The sequence below is a fragment of the Hyperoodon ampullatus genome (assembly GCF_949752795.1).
Source record: "Hyperoodon ampullatus genome assembly, chromosome: 10".
Lineage (NCBI taxonomy): Eukaryota > Metazoa > Chordata > Mammalia > Artiodactyla > Ziphiidae > Hyperoodon > Hyperoodon ampullatus.
The window spans coordinates 62,566,829-62,587,173 of record NC_136923.1 but is presented as its reverse complement, the minus strand read 5'-3'; the positions used below and the strand labels follow the sequence as shown (position 1 = coordinate 62,587,173).

The 20,345-nt window shown below is 38.8% G+C and overlaps 1 protein-coding gene across 11 annotated transcripts in view; it reads right to left on the bottom strand.

Moving 5' to 3' along the window:
* Nucleotides 1–20,345, bottom strand: part of DST (dystonin) — a gene marked incomplete at both ends in the record, with an annotated part of 487,217 nt that overhangs the window by 108,107 nt on the left and 358,765 nt on the right. For all 11 annotated transcript variants that reach the window (XM_079713903.1, XM_079713907.1, XM_079713908.1 and 8 more), the window contains 9 exons: nt 337–578; nt 1,172–1,234; nt 3,289–3,415; nt 4,568–4,724; nt 6,351–6,517; nt 7,297–7,614; nt 8,831–9,039; nt 14,384–14,507; nt 19,315–19,491. In XM_079713903.1, the coding sequence (XP_079570029.1) occupies nt 337–578; nt 1,172–1,234; nt 3,289–3,415; nt 4,568–4,724; nt 6,351–6,517; nt 7,297–7,614; nt 8,831–9,039; nt 14,384–14,507; nt 19,315–19,491 (1,584 nt within the window). The remainder of the gene's footprint in view (nt 1–336; nt 579–1,171; nt 1,235–3,288; nt 3,416–4,567; nt 4,725–6,350; nt 6,518–7,296; nt 7,615–8,830; nt 9,040–14,383; nt 14,508–19,314; nt 19,492–20,345) is intronic.

The window sequence follows — 20,345 nt, the reverse complement described above, 5'->3', positions numbered from 1 at the left end:
CCCCTATTTTATACTGGACAGAACAGATTCCTAATACACTTAGCCCTTAAATACATCTTTTCCAGTAAGTACTGGTTAAAATCCAAGACTTAAACTAATTTGAAGGCAGCAAAGTTGCTTGCACCCAACAGCTCACTCATCTTTATAACATCTGCGTGTAAAAATAAGTGACTATTAGCATCAGTCTCTACAGAAAGTCATGTTCAACAAAGCTGGCAGCTATGTGTTGAAGGTTATAGAGCCAGAAACCAGAATGGGGCTCCTGACCCCCAGGGTTCAGTTCTGAGCACTAATCTGTTCTCTCACATCTTCGGTAAATGGACCCACATAAGATACCTTGTTCTGTTCAACTTGACTCTTCACAGCCTCAGTGTCTGTAGGTGTAGGTGCCTGATGCCATTTCGTGGCAGTTTTGTTCATCGTCTGTAACCACTGCATCATGGCACTTGATTCTTCCTGAGCCTTTTGCAATCTGGAGAGTTTGGTACTCAGTTCAGCTATTTTGTCTTTAAGTAAGAGGCCAAGATCTTCATAGCCATGGCTTATGTCAGTCATATCCTTTTTAATGGACATTAATCCTAAACGTAAGAAGAAAAATTATATTGACACATTTTCAGGGTGTTTAGAGCTCTAGAAATAAAAATTTGTTTCACGTGCTATTTCCTTCTATTTTGTCAATATTAAGTCTACTATGATAAAGTCATAGAGTTTCTAGAACTAAAATGTTACATCATCTTACAATGCTACTTAATGACAAATACTTTAGGTATACTGCATAATACAAGTGAAATGAGATAGATATTTTAAATGGAATAAAAAACCCAAATCATGAAATGATGCTTATTAATTCCTCAGGCATCAAATTAAAAAAACATAGCTCAAATAATGTTATCCCAAGTGAGAAAATATCTCAAATTAACCCGAAAGAAGGAAACATAAACCAAATGCCAAGCTGAATTACTGGATTTCATTAAGTTCAGATGAACAAAATTGCATGGAATGTTATATAAACATGTTATTTATGGAGAACATGACTATACTCATACCATTTTAATTCAAGTTTGAAATTTCGATATAACTACTTTTCATCCCTAAAAAGATTTTCTCTCTCTCTCAAAAGAAACACCATACCAAGTAATTTAATCAATAAGCACTTAAAGTTACCATTTACCTTTATTTGCCAAAATATCCTGAGTATCTATGGCTGTTCCTTCACCATTTAATATTACTCCACCTGCAAAAATATTAAAACTGAAGTCATCATAGATTTCTATTGTATTTTATATATATTAATAGTAGGTGGCATTAAAGCAAACGCCATAAACAGTAATTCTTTTAAAATGTTATTACTATTTGAAAATGTAAAATACTGATTCAATTTCAAAATCAAATGAAAGATCAAGCTATATCCTCTCTTTTGCATAAAATTTATTCTTAAAGTCATAACATGATCAACTTAAACAGTAGAGTTTCAGTAACTTTAGATTATATACATTAATCATTAACTGTTAATTTATAAGAAAATTTGGGGATAAGGTTGCTTTAAAGCTGAAGTTATTTTAGTGATACAGTCCCTGAAGCACAGAAGCTGGTCACTACATGTGTTGCTTGAAGCATAAATGCCTGACGGACAAAAGAATGTCTGTCTCAAGTTAAGAAACTGAAAATTGTCTGCTGTAGTTACAGTGTTTTCATGGGTTTAACGGAGGTGGAATAAGGTAAAAAGACATTAAAGAAAAGTTAAAAGTAAAAGAAACCATTACTGTATCAACATAGAGGAAGGAGGTACAGTGGCTGGGGCACCTGGGCCCTGGCATATGTCTCACCTGAACTTAAACCCCAGCCCCACTAATGACTTCCTGTGAGGCTGCACAGGTGAATCCATCTGTGCAGCCTCTGCTGGGGAGAATAACACGTATCTCGCGAGACCACTGTGGGCATTAAAGACAGTTACCCTACTGCCTAGCAAATAGGAACTACTTGGTGAGCCGTAGTAATTATTTCTCTTTAATTCCATAAACACCTAGCACCGGTTCCTTTTTCATAACCAGAATATTAAAAAATCAATTAGACCTTCTCATGTTAGTATGCCTTGGCTCTCTATCCAAAACACAAAAATATTTCCCCAAACTAACCACATGAGAACAAGCCTAAACAAAAACATTTAAATATCTGAACCTTAATCTAAGTTTTGTCCCTTTAAAAAAAAAAATCACACACACCGTGGCATTTCAGATGGAAGTGAAAATACCCTTTAGATACTTGAGATTAATTCCTACCATGCTTGGGAGTTGTCAAGAGTAGGAAAAAAATACTTTTTACTTATTACTAATATAGAATGGGCATGAAGAACTAATGTAAAACACCACAGAATTCCCTTCTTTAAAAAAAAAACAAAAAACCTTGACATTTCAGGAAATCTGATTAGGAGAGAAAGAAGAGATCATCACACATGTATACTATGAGGATTGCCTGAAATGGGATTAATAGAGCAGAATAAATGGCAGGTGGAGACGGGCCCAGCTCAACATCAGCCTCACAATGGGAACAGCTGGGGGCTGAGCAGGGCAGATAAACCACAGAGGATCATCAGAAACCCTCAGAATAAAGATATGAGATCTGCCTTTGGTCTACTCTTGGATTATGTGAAACCTGATAGTGACAACAATATAAATATGTTTTAAACTTAAAACTCTATCCACAACTTAATTTTAGAACCATTATTTATACATGACTCTCCCCTTCTGTTAGAAGTCTAGGAAGATTGTGATTCAGACATGCTGGCTAACACAGTATAGAACTGTTTTCTTTGGGAATAGTGTAAGGAATAAAGCAGATGGGAAGAAATTAAGAGGGGCTCACTCAACAGAAAAGAACCTGTTTCCTTTCCTTATTTCCTTCTTTCCCAGGAGACCAGATTCATTTCTTTATCAAAGATTTCAAATACAATTTCTACATCCCCATCAATTAGGTAAAAACAAACAAACTGGAATCTGATCTTTCCCCTTCCCCAATATAATGTTCCTTATTCTTACAGATGAATTTGGTTACATTTTAAATTGTAGTATTTAATAAGATGAAACCTAAGAGATCTGAAATTTGACCAGAACAGACACTTTTCCGTGGCAGCGTTTAGGTTGTTTAGAGATGCCATCTTTCTTGTCACTTTCCCTTCGTGTTTGAGGTTATTTTATGCATTAATTTTTAAAAATAACATACACAAAGAAAATCAACATGGGTGGACCCAGTTCTTATGGGTTTTACCACAAACGTAAATAAAGCACTTACCTGACTTAACTGCTGCTATGGCCTTTGCAGGGGTCATCACAGCACTTATTAGGTTACATAGCGAGATACCACTGTTGTTGACTTTCTGAATCTCTGGTGTCTTTAAGCTCCACTTCTCTTGTAATTTCTGGAGATATAAAAACACATTATTTTTCAGTCTTTGTAATCTTTTCCAAGTTACATATTATAATTCAATGTCTTAAATATATCTTAAAACAGTGATGATTGTGGGTTCTGACTTATGGGATGGAAGAAAAGGACAGCATCTCTATTTGTTCCAATGGCCCAGGTGACTGTTAATACTGTTAATAGTGAGGAGTGGGGTGGGGTACATCCTGAATTCTGCTCCCAGACACAGTGGAAGCCAGGCTAGTCCCAGCTGCCACGGGTTCCAAAGTAACTGTCAACTGTAAGTCTGCAAAACTGTACTAGGTAACAGCCAAGTTACAAAAAAAAAAAAAAAAAAAAAAAAGGAGTAGAAACAATTTAAAAAAATGGAAATTCAGAATTCCATTTAATAGTGAATTTTAATTAATTAATTAATTTATTTATTTATTTATTATTATTTTTTGCGGTACGCGAGCCTCTCACTGCTGTGGCCCCTCCCACTGCGGGGCACAGGCTCCAGACGCGCAGGGTCAGAGGCCATGGCTCACGGGCCTAGCTGCTCCGCGGCATGTGGTATTTTCCCGGGCCAGGGCACGAACCCGTGTCCCCTGCATCGGCAGGCGGACTCTCAACCACTGCGCCACCAGGGAAGCCACCACAATAGTGAATTTTAATCATCAAAACTTCAATGAATTTTAAAGGACACACAACTCCACAAATTTAGAGTGGAAAACTTGCCATAACTGGTCATACATTTTATGACTGAGTCAGATGACAAGACTGACACACTAGAGATTCAAATAACTTCCATCTTCAAATACTGGTTAGAGTGATATATCCAAACTAGAGCAAAAGGCTGAGTTGAAGAGAAGGATCTTTTACTAACATTATGAAAAAATGGTATAAAAAATAAACTAAGTAGAGATGTGGTGGGGAAAGAAACTTGGACCAGTCAGCAACTCACAAATACGTCTCTTTAAAAAAGCAAATTAACTGAAAGTCTGTGTCCTTCTTCAAAAGGATCAGTTAAACCCGTCATGATTTCCAAATATCACCAAAATACACTGTACATACATGAGGCTCTAACTTATGCGCTATTAGATAAAAGGAAACCTCTCATTCCTAACGCAAGCAAATGAGAAATTCTTATCAGACATGGACAATGATTCACCTTAGTTTCTTCCAAAGATTTCCCCAAATCCTCTGCACCAAAAGAAGGCTGCACAACGGGAACTCTTTCTGTGGTTTCTTTTATCCATGACTTTAATGATTTAACCAGAACTTGAAAGGCATCCATCTGTTCTTGACAAGAAGATACAGCTTCTTTTCTAGATCACAAACATCATTGACAAATTTAAGCCACAAAGGGAGATACTCCAAAGGACTAATTACTAAAAAGTAAATTACTATTCCCATTTCAAGCTTAGCATTAAGAAAACATCTTCCCCCAGGCACATTTCAATCCTCAGATACAGGAAGAAAGGTTTCATAGGTGGCAAGTGAAATCAGCTAAATTACTCCTTGTCTATATCCTCAGTAAAGTCTGTAGATCACGATAGGAACAGTTAAGATATTTGTAACCCATGAGTAACGGCTCTCTATAATGCTACGTACACTCTAAAGCCATATAAACAGCTTTAACATGATTTAGAGCCAGTGAGCTTTTATCTGTCCGCTTTATATGGTGCTAAACGCCAGCAGGCTGAGAACCAGAGGGGAAACACAAGTCACTAACATGAGGGAAACACAGCGCCACCTAGTGTCACTACAGTCACTTTAGCGGATGGGTAAACTGGGTCTTTACAGAGAGAGAGGACAGGTTTGAGTTTCCAAAAACGAGGTGAGACCTAGTGATGCAGAACTTAATGTGCACCTCCCCCATGGATACTCAGAAAGCTCCACAGTGAACTATACGGATCTCTCTGTACAGTCTCTGTACATTACACAGAGGGAGGGCACACGACTGGCACAGGTACAGCTATGAGGGCAGTTAGATTTGGTAACTGGATACCATGTAGACGGCATGTGCACGTGTGCAGGTGTGTGGATTATTAGCAGAGAGTACATGGCTGGTAAACTAATCACTGATGACCACATGGTTTTATAACTGGACCCATCTGACAGAAGAAACAACCTAGAGTTTACCCAAGGAAACCAAGAATATTTCTTCTGCACCATGTGAATTAAATAGGATGGAAATGATAGCTCTGTGAGTAGTCCAGAAAGCACTCAAAAGTTTTAGGTAGACAATTCCAAAGAAATGACGAAGAATAGCTGAAAGAGAAATGGCTACTTTCTATCTTTTGGGTGGCTTCTGTATGAACTTTGGCAAAACCAGATGTATATTCTCAACTAGCACGAGATCAGAAATATAAAACTCAATCACAAGGCTCACACCCCTGTACATTTTTTTACCTTAATTTAGGTTCATTCTCTTGTTTCTTACCTTGTTTGTTCGTGAAATCATGTCTGATCTACAACTCTTCAAAAAGGAAACTATTTTACAAAAAAAAAAAAAAAGCCATACAGAACTATCCAGAACTAGGCTGGAATGATGCATCATTTCTGAATTGAGCCCAGAAAGCAATGAACCATGGGCCATCTTTTATTTCTGCCTTTGCAAATAAAAATGTAATAGCCAAAGGCTTCAGACTACAGTGAGTTTAAACTACTTTCAGTAAAACACTACCACCACCATTTTCCTCACACAGTGCTTTCTATAAATAAATACTTTCATGTAAGAAGTAGTGAATTTCCCTCCTAAATACTTTAGCAAAAACTATACTTAGTTTTAACAGCAAAAAAATTATCAATATTAAAGTACTTATAAAGTAGCCCTAAGCTTATTCTCAAGTTTCCAAAAACTATTCCAGGTAGCTACATAACTAAATAAAAATCATGCATTCCAATTAGTATCAAGTAGAATAAAATCCAATTTTTTAAGTGGTGCTTACTTTTCTTTGACAGTATCCTCCATTTCCTTGAATTTCTTTGACAAATTATTTGTTTTTTCAAAAACCAGAGCTTTATCCCCTGGCAAGCCATAGCTGGAGATCTCCTTCAACAGATTATGCAAAACTTCGAGATCTTTCCTGCGTTCTAGCAGTTCAGAAGTTGATTCCTACAAAGCATTTAGATATTTCATAATATAAGATGTTGCTACGAACATAAAGAACAGACTGGTGGTTGCCCAGGGGGAGGGGCTTGGGGGAGGGATGGAGTGGGAGGTTGGGGTTAGCAGATGTAAGCTTTTTATATATGGAATGGATACAGAACAAGGTCCTACTGTAGCACAGAGAAATATATTCAATAGCCTACGAAAAACCATAATGGAAAAGAATATTTAAAAAAGAATGTATATATATATATATATGTGTGTGTGTAACTGAGTCACTTTGCTGGACAGCAGTAATTAACACAACATTGTAAATCAACTATACTTCAATACAAAAATTAAAAAATATATAAGGTGTTGCTAGATCTTCAAAGGGCATCCCATCAAGATGTAGGTAGGCATGGGACCAGAATGGCTCCACTCAGAATTTCACAGAATGATCCTGCCTATGGTCTAAGCATAAACAAACATACAGGCAGGCTGTTTGAAAGAGAACAGTTTTTAATTTAAATATGCACTCTTTACATTCTGCCTCTGTGGGCTCTGGAATATGTATATCACCTATGATATACAGAAAATGAGAGATGGTGTTCACTTCTGATTAATGACCAAAGGCTTCAAGGAGAAGATGAGCTTTGAAGTTTTTAAAGGAGGAAAGCATAGATCTAACCAATCCATCAGCAATGAAAATGATGCTTGTTAGTCATAACCCTGCCAATAAATGTATGAGCTTGTCTTTGCTGTTGAATATTTGATCAGCCTTGTGAATTCCATGGGAAACATACCTGCATAAACTGAGACAACTCAGTAACATCCTTCTCAGGCACATCTGCCTCAGTAAGAGCCTGGGTTTTGGTTTCTAAGAATGTCTGGAGCTTTTCTGAGAGGTTCTCAAACAGCTCCACTTTGGTTTTGAGTTCCTCCATTTGGGCAAGTTTTTCTCTGTGTTTGCGACTTGCTTCTGAAAAGCGAAGGGCTAAGTCCTTCATCCTGGCCTGCAGCGAGGATGCGGTGGACGGGTCCGTGGTCTCTGTGAACCTCTTCACTTTCTCATTCATGGCATTTATGCTGCTCTGCCGCCCCGCGATGTCCTGGTCCAACAACTGAAATGAACCAAATACCGCACACGTAACACAATGATATTTACAAATAACGTCAGACTTGTAAAAATTACTATTCAGAACAACAGACGTTTGAGCCACCTGTGACTAAGGAAGCTAATGGGAGTGACAGACAAGCTGATTGGTCCCTAGAGGAATCCCATCCCCAGTCCCCGCAAGGAGACTGGAGAACAGCTGGCTGGCTGCCCTGGCGAGGCAGGAGACAGCCGCCACTCAGCAACCCCGGGATCTCCTGCAGCCCAGGGATTATCCACGGTCCTGATTTTTCAAAGGCTAGACAACAACAAGACTGATCTGATTAACCTCCTGGGCAGCTGGCTAAAGCCGTGAGGAACAAACAGGACCCAGTGTGCGGGGATGCCGTGTACCATGAGTGATGTTCATGAAAAGTACACAGAGGGAAGTCCCTCTGTGCTCCTTCACAGAAAATCGCTTCACACACTTCTCTCTATGCAAGCGCTACCTTCCACGTTGTTATATTCAGGAGACATCTCTTTATGCCTTAAATTTCTCTTAAATCTACCCATCCTTGGAGCTTACTATATTTTTTCAATATATTACAATTTTTTAATTGAGATATAATTGACATTTGTATAACTATCTGTTATAATAATGTTATAACAGTAAATTAGTTTCAGGTGTACAACATAATGATTCGATAATTGTAAATATTGCCAAATGTCACCACAATAAGTCTAGGTAATGTCCATCACCACACACAGTTACAATTTTTTTTCTTGTGATGAAAACTTTTAAGTTCTACTCTCTTAGTAACTTTCATACAATTATTTTTAATTTATCCAATATCCAGTGTTGTTTTAGCAAGAGAACCCAATAGTATATACAGTTCAAGTTCCTGGGAAGAATAAGTCTGTGTTTTTTCTTAAAGAGAATTATAAGGTTCTGGTCCCTGCCATCTAGAATGATCTTTATAACCCACGATTCATATGCTGAGGAAGATACACAGATAAAAGAGCAAATAATGTTACACTAACAAGAACATTCAAGTTCTTCATATATAGGTTTATGTCTGCACATGGAAAAACCCAGGATATATGAATTTTAGGGATGAAAATGTGTAGTGAAAATCAGTGAAAGGCTTTGATATGGGCAGAGCATGAAAACATCCACACTTTTTGAATAACCTGAGATGCTGGGTTTATTTTCATCTAAAAGTGGTTTGTTGGAAGTCACTTACGATGTTTTTACTGATGACGTCCTGCAGAGCGGCGGAGTTCAAGGGCACGGGGCGCTGCTCTTCCAGCGAGCGCTCCACACCCACCATCCAGTCCAGCATCTCATCCAGGCCGTCCTGCACACTCAGAGAGCGGGTCAGGGTTATCTGCAGCTTCTCGTTTCGTTCACTGACAGACTTGGACAGGTCATCATATCTCCCAACAATGTCACCTAGTCCAAAAGGATTGGGAAACTTTAACCACTAAGTTCTCTTTGCGCTGTTCCTTTGCAAAACCCACTACGGAGAGTCACAAAAATTTCTATACTAGAATTGGAAGAGGAAAAAAGGTTGAAATGATAAATTCATAATGCATCATCAGAACACCACCAAAACCTGAAAAAAGAAAGAAAAGATCCTAGTGGAAAATAAAAAGCTAAAAATTTTTAAATAGTATATATGTGTAAATATAATTGTGTGTGTGTGTGTGTGTGTGTGTGTGTGTATATATATATATATTCTTCATTTGAAAAAAAGATTTTTGGATTCATAAACATTTGAATTGTCCAGAGAAATGAAAGTGATCCAAACAGCCAATCTTTGGAATAAATATTGGTTTTCAACCTGACTTTTCAAATTAGCCACACTTGATAACTACATGGAAAAAAAAAAAGGTGACAGTCTTACAGAGCTAATCTCAAGAAACAATATACTCTTATAAAGATTTATTAAGAATTAACCTTTACGCATAAAAATTATTTCAATCTTTCTTGCTCACGCATGCTCTCTCTCTCACGTACACACACACACACACACACACACACACACACACAGATTTAAGTTTTTCTCATCCTTCACATCCTAAGCAAAGTACTCAAATGCACAGAAGTTAGCAGATGCAAATGTACTGAGAAAATAGACAACACACAATGAAAATTCACATAAAATACAGAAGGTTGAGATGATGCTTCTAAGATAACACAGATAGAATGTATTTGATAAGTTTAATAGCAGGCAAAGGGAAAAATAAACAATGTTAGCAGGCTGACCTGTCTTAGATAAGATTTACTTTCAATTCTAAAGACTTAAGATGTTTTAAAAAAAAAACCTTTCTGGCTAGTTTTCATTCATATATAAAGCTCTGTATTTTAACAACCTACATTCTATGCTGCAAGACCAATGAGAAGTTCAAAGAACAGTAGTTTTTAATGTATTCACCTCTCCCTCCCCCGACTCCACCTCTCTGGAAAACAATGTTCTTAATCATCAATTTATCACTTACTGTCCAAGAATCTGAAAAGAATTTTAATTATTTCTGATACACTGTAAAATGTTTCAGTGGAAGAAAATATTGACATCTCTATAAAAATGAAACCTCTTACATGCTTATGTTCGGCTCATGGCACATAATCCATATAAACAAACAATATTTCTTTTTGCTTGTTCTAATATTATCTCATGAGAAAACAGTTTGACGAATTTTCACTGAATTGAGAGGTTAAGCTTGGATGACTGAAAGAGACAATCATGCTCCTTTCACGAAAACACAATGAAGCCCCTGAGAAGGGTAACAGGGAGGGGACAGAGTTTAATATGCACCAAGAGGCTGAGGGCAGACAAGCAGCGGGTTCAAGTGCAGCCCTGATTTGAAAGTCACAGAGCAGATCATCTGAACTGCAGGCTGTGAATGGCAGGTGAGCTGTTTCTCAAATGGACGGCTCTGTGCTTCAACAGGGCACCATCATATCTGTTTAGCTATGGTAAGTGATTTCCCAAGCAAAGTCAGCTATTTTAATAAAGTTCACACACACAACATTGTAAATCAACTATACTTCAATAAAAAAATTTTTAAATTAACACATTGTATTAGTTTATTTTTGGACTCCTTAGTAATAAAATATTGTCACTGAAGTAAATTCTTGATTTTAGTAATTAAAAAATACTTTAGAAAAAGGTACAAACAAAATTTACTTTAAGAATGTTACTTTTTTAAGTGGTTGGTTTTCTTAGAAGTCAAATAGATCTTAGAGAAACTCCTCTATATCTTAAATATACTTTCACATATTCCTAAAAAACTAGGTCAGAGAGAAGCTTTAGTCTTAAAATAATGTAACATGGATTTTAAACAAATGAAAGTGAAATTGTGTACAGTTAACAATGGGAAGGTGTCAAAATGCCTCTTCAAATACCAGAACTACATATAATATCATCTTTTCTCCCCCAAGCCCCTGTCCCAAGAGCAGTGGTTGCCAAGGTGGGAGGTGAAGACAGTGTTCTGGGACACAGGATCATTCGCAGTTTTATCTTCTACTTTAACATTTTATATTTTGGGGTCTTATAATGTACATAATATGCTAAGATAGCAATAGGTTTATGTAATTAATAAATACATGTGCATCTCTGAGCATCTATATACACATGCTGAAAATTATGTGACAAGGTGCATGATCAAAAGATTCTGAATGTCTCTAGAGAACAGACTGGAGGTTGCCAAGGCGGAGGGGGCTGGAGGAGGGATGCAGTGGGAGGTTGGGGTTAGCAGATGTAAACTCTTATATATAGAATGGATAAACAACAAGGTCCTACTGTATAGCACAAGGACCTATATTCAATAACCTGTGATAAACCATAATGGAAAAGAATATAAAAAAAAGAATGTATATATATGTACAACCGAATCACTTTGCTGTACAGCAGTAATTAACACAACACTGTATATCAACTATACTTCAATTTAAAAATATTGATAGGGACTTCTCTGGTGGCTCAGGGGTTAAGAATCCGCCTGCCAATGCAAGGGACATGGGTTCGAGCCCTGGTCCGGGAAGGTCCCACATGCTGCAGAGCAGCTAAGCCCACGCGCCACAACTACTGAGCCTGTGCTCTAGAGCCCGCAAGACACAACTACTGAAGCCCGTGTGCCACAGCTTCTGAAGCTCATGTGCCTAGAGCCAGTGCTCCGCAACAAGAGAAGCCACCGCAATGAGAAGTCCGCGCACCGCAACGAAGAGTAGCCCCAGCCCGCCACAACTAGAGAAAGCCCATAAGCAGCAACAAAGACACAATGCAGCCAAAAATAAATAAAAATAAAATAAATAAATATATTTTTAAAATATTGATAAAAAATTGCACTATATCAGTGTTTAAATCCATGATGAAATATTGTAACAGAAAATGTATAAATTTTTTTTTTTTTTACATTTTCTTGAAACAGTGCAGGACTTTATGTCATATTACTGATATTTCGCCTCAAGGGTTTTTGCCTCTTTGAATACAAAATCCCGTTGGGCAAAGTAAGATGAAATATTTTTCCTGTAGGTTAGAAGGAGCATATCATACACTGCTGGAAACAAATCATCTGAAAATAAATTAAAAAAAAAAGATTCTGAATGTCCGTAAGAAAGAAAAAGGTTTGACTTCTACAGAGTGGTTTTAGAAGAGCAAAGCTTCATCCTTCTCTTTACCTACAATTTCAACTCAGATTTTAATGCCAGCTCTCTTGAGGTGAAAGGTATGTTAATCATTTGCTATGTTAAAGTTTTTATTTCACACTGAGAAATATTTAATAACCTGAAACCACACATTAAATATAGGAAAAGTAGCAAAGTCAAAACAAAAAGTATAATAAGACAATAAACAATGTTAGTTGATAATCCACTGTGCGTTTAGTTTAAACTAAATACTGTGAGTCGATACAAAGGTAATACACAACAGCTCTTTCCTCAAGAAAGGCACCACCTAACATGAGAGGCTGCAAAAGCATCGCTGTAACTGGACAGGGTTTCTAGGATCACGGAAGAACCCTGTGAGGCCATTCAAAGACCCCACGAAAAGGAGAAGCAGGAACATCTCAACCTCTTAACCCCTTGCTCCTGCTTTTGACAAGAACATCCCTCCAAGAGTCTGCTGAGTCTGTTCTGGCCTTAGGTTGAGAGTCTAGCTTGGCCAAATCCCATCAACCCACAGAATCTTGTTAGGTTCTACTTTCTGTGACTGTTGCATACATAAAGAGTTTTTTGTAAATCAACTATACTCTAATATAAAATAAAAATTTAAAAAACCCTAAATGTAAGGCTGGGTATTATAAAACACTTAGAAGAAAACATAGTCTTCTGAATGTCTGCAAGAATGAACGATTTATGTCTTTGACATAAATCGCAGCAATATCTTTTTGGATCCATCTCCTTGAGTAATAAAAATAAAAACAAAAATAAATAAATGGGACCTAATTAAACTTAAAAGGTTTTGCACAGCAAAGGAAACCATAAACAAAATGAAAAGACAACCCACAGAATGGGAGAAAATATTTGCAAATGAAGCAACCAACAAGGGATTGATCTCCAAAATATACAAACAGCACATGCAGCTCAGTACCAAAAAAACAAACAACCCAATCAAAAATTGGGCAGAAGATCTAAACAGACATTTCTCCAAAGAAGACATTAACCAAAAGCACATGAAAAGATGTTCAACATCACTAATTGCTAGAGAAATGGACATCAAAACTACAACGAAGTATTCACCACACACCAGTCAGAATGGCCATCATCAAAAAGTCCACAAACAATAAATGCTGGAGAGGGTGTGAAGAACAGGGAACCCTTCTACACTGTTGGTGGGAATGTAAATTGGTACAACCACTATGGAAAACAGTATGGAGGTTCCTCAAAAAACTAAGAATAGAACTATCATATGATCCAGCAATCCCACCCCTGGGCATATATCCAGAGAAAACCATAATTCGAAAAGATACATGCAGCACTGTTTACAATAGCCAAGACATGGAAGCAACCTAAATGTCCATGAATGGATAAGGAAGATATGGTACATATATACAATGCAATCATACTCAGCCATAAAAAAGAATGAACTAATGCCATTTGCAGCAACATGGATGGACCTAGAAGTTATCATACTGAGTTTAGTAAGTCAGGCAGAGAAAGACAAATATCATGTGATATCACTTATATGCAGAATCTAAAAGAAAAATGATACAAATGAACTTATTTACAAAATAGAAACAGACTCACAGACTTCGAAAACAAACTTATGGTTACCAAAGGAGAAACGTAGCAGGGAGGGATAAGTTAGGAGTTTGGGATTAACAAATACACACTACTATATATAAAATAGATAAAATCAACAAGGACCTGCTGTACAGCACAGGGAACTCTACTCAATGTTCTGTAATAATCTATATAGGAAAAGAATCTGAAAAAGAATGGATATATGTATATGTGTAACTGTATCACTTTGCTGTACACGTGAAACTAAACACAACACTGTACATCAGCTATACTCTAATATTAAATTTAAATTTTTTTTAAAGTTTTTGCTACATTTTCTAAATAAAAAATTAAAATTTAGGTATGCAAACCACAGAGCCCAGTCCCCACTCCCAAGATCCTAATACACCTGCCAAGGAGGGTGTGCCTCTGCCCTGACCGAGAAGGGCCATTTCACAGTGAAAGGACAGAGTGACGCAGAATATGCCAGCGAGCGACGTCTCCGTATGTACTATGAGACCTGCATTTAGAATGGACACATAAGACCAGACGCAAGGAAATGCACACTCACCCAGTGTTTTCTGGATGTCGTTCTTGGCGGGAAGTAAAGATCCCCTGGCGTCTAACAACACTTCAGCTGTTTTTTTCAGTTTCTCTACAGCCACCTGCTGACTTGATATCTGTCCCTGTAGAGCCTGGAGGATTGAATGCCTCAATTATATTCAGTAGGACTAAATAACAGATTTCCAGTACGAAAAAAAGATTTACAGTAAGATAAATTGGACAGAGCAGACGTGTCATCAGTAGAAGCTTACTTGAGAATTCTTAGAATAAGGCCAGTTATAAAGTGACATTAGCAAAACCATCAGCCAGTCAGGAACATTCAAGTTCAGTCCTGGAATAAACCCTCAGCATATGCTCATGATAACCAGCCTGATTCCTGACCCTGAAACCCTCCACCCTCAGCCTGAGTTCCCCTCAATCCCACTCCCAGACTCTACACAATACCCCCACACCACCAGAAAACAAAGACAAGTAAAAAACACACAAGCAGCAGAACCCCTTTGAGACCATTTCTGACTCCAGGGAAGGAGATAATTAAGGACTTGCACATCCTGACCCAATGCTGAGTCATATTTATTTCCATTAATGCAACAAAAGTTACTTAACATCTAACAAATTCCAAAAAAGCTTGCTACGTTTTGTGAAAATACAAAAATCAAACAGACACAAAGCTTACCCATGGGGATCTTCTAGTCTAAGGCAGGAAGTGGTAAGTGCCAAAGATGAATAAGAAAAAGGTTGAGGGAGGAGGACCTGGGAAGGGAGGAGGGGCCTCCTCCATGGGGTGGCCCTGGGGCAGGTCCTGGGGAAGGTGTGGATTTGGGCATCCTCCTGGGGCTGCATCATCACCCAGGTGGTACCTGAGCCTCTTCTTTCCTTCCCACCTGCAAACCAACCACAAGCCCTGACAATTTCACCTGCTTAATATTTTTTTCAAATCTGGCTCTGGTTCTGTATTTCTGAATCACTACAGGACAATCTCTCACTTAACTGGAAAAAGCATCCTAACTGTGCCCCTGTCTCCAGTCTCTCCCCTGATACAGCCCCTGATATGTTTTATGGAAGATACATACCTGACTGCACCACTCCCCTCTTAAAATCTTTCATAGCTTCCTCTTGCTTCAGAATAAAGGGGATACTGGAGCCTGCCATCAATTGTCCAAGGGAATCTATTCCTTAATTCTATCTTCAATCTCATCTTTCTCCCCATCCTGTTCCAGAAGCATCCCACGACACAGCTATCCCTCAGCGATTTGCTCTTGCTGGACCCAAGGCCCTAGCATCTCTACACACAGACCTTGGGAGGCGACCCTGAGCTTGGCTCTTACCTGTAACATTCAGCTAGGAGGCCTTCCCTGTCTTTCCTCACCCCGAGTTGGAGCACTGCCCCCAGAAGCTCCCACACATGCCCTGTGAATAACACTGCACTGATTTGTCTCTTCTCTCAAACTGGAACCTCCCTGAGAACTAGAAATTGATAGTATTCAGCTTTCTATTATCACTGCCTAGCCCAGTGCTGGGCACATGGCATTAACGAAAGTTTCTGGAATAAACAACTGAATGAATAAGTAAATAAATGAAGATATCAAGTGTAAGGTTTTAAAAGATCCCCCTCCATTTCAGCCTTCAACAACAAAAAAAAGCAAATGTCTAAAGCCAATGGCAAAATGTTCCTCAATTAATTCTCATATCCAAGAAACTGTGATAATATACAGGCAGCTGTGCATATGTCCAAAGGCCCAACAATCTATGACCAGCATGGGATCTGTGATCTGAATACCAGATCCTACAATTGTTCTAAGAGGCCAAAGAATCTGCATCAGAGTGATCAGTTTGGGAAATTCTCCCACAAGTTTAGTTGCAGTTAAGTGTAAGAAATTCCTCAAAATAGGAACTTTACCTATAACGGACTGAAGTCTAAGCCACACGTACAGCTTATTTGCATCACACAGTTATATAGGAAATGAAATAAATATAAAAGCACCTCCAAAAATTATTTTTTAGAATGTGGGTTCCCCAAGGACAGACATAGGTTTTTTGAAGACACAAAGGGGTTAAAACCCCAACAGTGGGCCTAGAACATAAATGTCTCTGACTGAATAAATTTATGTAAAAGTGATCATGGTTTTATAAAACATCCAGTACCAAAGATGGCCCTACCTACCATCCTAAAACTTAGAAATGGATTACAAGAAAAGCACCTCTTCTTCACCTCTTCTCTTCAAAACATCCCATGCCTTTTCTCTTCATAATCATGTTCAAGAGAGTCAGTAGCTTTTAGCTCCTAACGTTATCAGGTTTTAATTTAGCTATGGTAGTGGTTTATAACACTACTTTGGGACAAAACTGCAGATTAAAGTATTCAAATGGGTGCCATATATTGTTTTTAATGGACTTCAATGAAATCAAAACATGAAAGAAGCATCTGTGACAGGCAACACTGCAAGATGATGACCTTGCTCTCCAGCCTGGACCAGAAAAGGGTGAAGTTTACAAAGCCGTGGGCACTCGTCCAGCTCATAAAAGTTTCCCGACATTCATCACCCTCCCAGAGATCAGAGCAAGCCTGGAAGGTTGATGTTGTCAATGTTACCTGGCCCCATGCCTGGCTCCAAACCCAGGCCTCTAGAAGGGTCCCAGGATCCTGCCTTTCTGTGCTTCGTATGAAGCTAAAATCTCGTTTCGTCCACTGATATGAAGAGCATCATTCTAGCCCAGGGGTATCAGACTGCTGACAACACAGCCAACAGCCACTTTAAAAATAATGCTAGTAGCAATGTGTTATTGGCCAAAAATGTTTCAAATGTACCCACTGGGTGCCCCAAATTACATTTATCATACAACAGAATATAAGTAGAAGTTAGTATTGTAAATGTAGAAAAGCCTGATTGTTTGGTAGTAGTCTTATGTGTTTGTATTACTGTTAAAAGAAAAATGATTGTAAGATGTTGGTAATAAAATGAAAGATATGGAGACTCCTTAATCCTCATAAAAATGTATCCTCTCTACCTGCTGAGATCATCTTTGAGGAAAACACATCCATATGCCAGGAACAACTTTAATCACGCATTTAATTCTAAAATTATGCTGTGGCTTAATTGGAATGAATTCGCCTTTGAGACGTTGCACTCTTTTGCTATTTCTTTGGCTGCCTGAGGACTAGAGGAGTCTTTTTCCTCAGCACATACCAAGGTAGTATTCCAGTTCTAGAATTAATCCATGTTTCCATTTCATTAAAAAGCCATAGCATTCATTTCATTTTTTTGTTTGTTTGTTTTGCTTTAGTTACATTAAAACTACTTTTACACAGGATGTAAATCAGTTTGCTAGTACAGACCTAACTTAAAATGTGTTATGTCTATTTCACAGTTTCTGATGCTAAAAATACCTAACTTCCTAATTAAATGTAATACAAGCAATCTTAATAATTATGCTGCTCCTGGCATTTCCTATTAAAATAATGGCCTTTATGTCACACCATCTCCTCTGCCAACATATACTGCCCTTGGACCCGTCATCCCGTGGGGACCAAAAGCTTTATTAAGACAGATCTGTTCTTGGGCTTGTCGGAAAGAGAGAGAAAAAAACAAACCAAAAAAAAAAAAAAAAAAAAAAGCCTCAAGACTGAAAATGCACCCCTGAAGTGGGGAAGCTGCATCAACTCAGGGCTGACCTGGCCCAGGACATGGCCCTGGTGCCTGTGTAGCGCTGGGTAAACTCCAGCCCAGGAAAACACAGAGCTCTCCATCTTTTCAGCCCCAGCCCCTCCTCCCTCCTCTCACCCCACGCTTCCTCCCCCTTCTCTCTGCTTGGCCTTAACCTGCCACAGTTCACCCCAGGGTAAGGCAGCTTTCTTCCAGCCAGAAGACACTGGTCTCAGGCAATACCTAACATTAAGCTAAGTCAGTAGGGTATCTGTTTCCCTTGTTAACGCACAATAATGATTTCTGACTCTGTAACTAACAGATGCAACCAAATTCTGAAAGGCAGTAGTTTCCCTGGCATTACCGTGTTTGCTTTCTATCTAGGCAGAAATGAGCTATTGCTACCCACCTGCTAAAAGGAAGCACAGAAAAGATTTAAGACATGAAACTTTCAAACTCAAAATTATTGGTCATATGGAAGAAGAATAAAATTTTTCAAAACTTCTCTCCCCTCACATGAGGATTTTAAAATATGCTTGGAATGTAAGAAATGGCTAGACTCTCTCTGCCACTGTGGGTGGGGCTGAGACATTTACACAATTCCCCCCTCAAGTCTCAATGTTCAAAAGGGCAGGCGGCCCTCTGAGAAACAGGCAAGGTGATAACTGAAGTGTGTACTTCTGAGAATTGGGGGTAACCCAACAGAAACCCACACGGAGTGTGACAGTGACACCCCCTCCATCCCCCGGTCCATTCATGAACAAATGTTCATCAAGGACCTACGAGGGCCCAGGGATACAGCAGTGAACAAAACAGACCAAGCATCTGCCCTGTGGAGCTTGGTGGTAATGCAGCAGAAGACAATGAACAAGGATGGGAGGGGAGTCTGGGGGAGAATGGGTACATGTATATGTATATGTATGGCTGAGTTGCTTTGTTGTGCACCTGAAACTATCACAACGTTGTTAATCAGCTACACTCCAATATAAAATAAGAAGTTTAAAAAAAAAAAAAAGTGTAAAGGTCACAAGTGGCCCAGGCAGGACTGGTCTTTGTCTGGGGATGAGGAGGTGGGGAATACGAACCATGACAGCAATGTCAGACCAGCTAAACAACAGTAGAAGAAAGAGAAACGAACAGACGTCAAGTTGTAACTCCCCCCAGAGGGAGACACACACCTTCCCATCCCTTCCTCCTCTGATCTTGGGGGAACGATCACAGAAGTGGGGGAGAGCGGAGGGCATTCCATGGGACTACCTTGGGGCTGGATCTCTCTTTTTCCTCTTTTTTTTACCTTCATCTCTTCTAGTTGCCTCTGCAGATTTTTAGGGTCCACGGCAACGGGTTCAGATAAGTGTCTGCTCGCCGTGGCCTCGCAAGCCTGGAGCCCAGAGAGAAGCCCACACGAAGCATCTTCATAGTGTTGGTATTTATCCACCAGATCTTTGAGGTTATTCCCAAGGACATTGCACTGAAAATCGAAAGAGAGAAGGGTGGGGATTAAAATCCACTACTTTTATATATAATCTTCAGGATCTATGGGTTACACCACCTGTGAAAAACCAGATTTCAACCAAAGTGAGCAAAAACTGTAGGGTGAAGATTTTCTCCTTTATAAGAAGACGCTTCCTCTAACAAGTCAAAAACTAACCAATTCAAAAACATCTGCACGAGGGCTGGATCTTAATCCAGAATGAAGGGTTTAGGTGTCAATCATCAGAGGGGGCTCGTCTCCACGGAGTTTACACACCACGTGTACAGTATGCATCAGATGGAAAGGTTTTCAAGGTGATTCATAAATCACTTCTATATGCTGCACAAGACTGATTAACACAAGGAGGGCAAATAATCTAGACCAGAAGGAAGCCAAGGCCAACAGCCAACGATGCTTTTCAAGACATTTGTGCAGCCTGGTCAGCTTATATTCTAAACAGGGACATGTTTTCTCAGTTTTGCTTTTTTTAAAACAAAACTCTCTTATTGGTCCACGAGAATAATAAAATTGAAACAGTCTGTTAGCCATTAAGTATTAAAATAATACACAGACCAAATATATGTGTAAAACGAATTCCTCGTGAAGGGAGTTATCTGAGAGGAAGCTTCAGTTCTCAAGCTTCAGAGGCTGCAAACAGCAAACCACTGTTTCGAGTCAAAATATACCCGCCACCTGCTGGGCAAAAGAGGTATTACAGAGTTTTACAGCTAGGGCTGCCTGGAAATCACCCCAAATGAACTTAATAAATAACGTTACGTTCCTAATCTTTAAACATATTTTTCAGAAGTAAAGCAGATGAATAAGACTGAGGGAAGTAGGATGAAAATGCT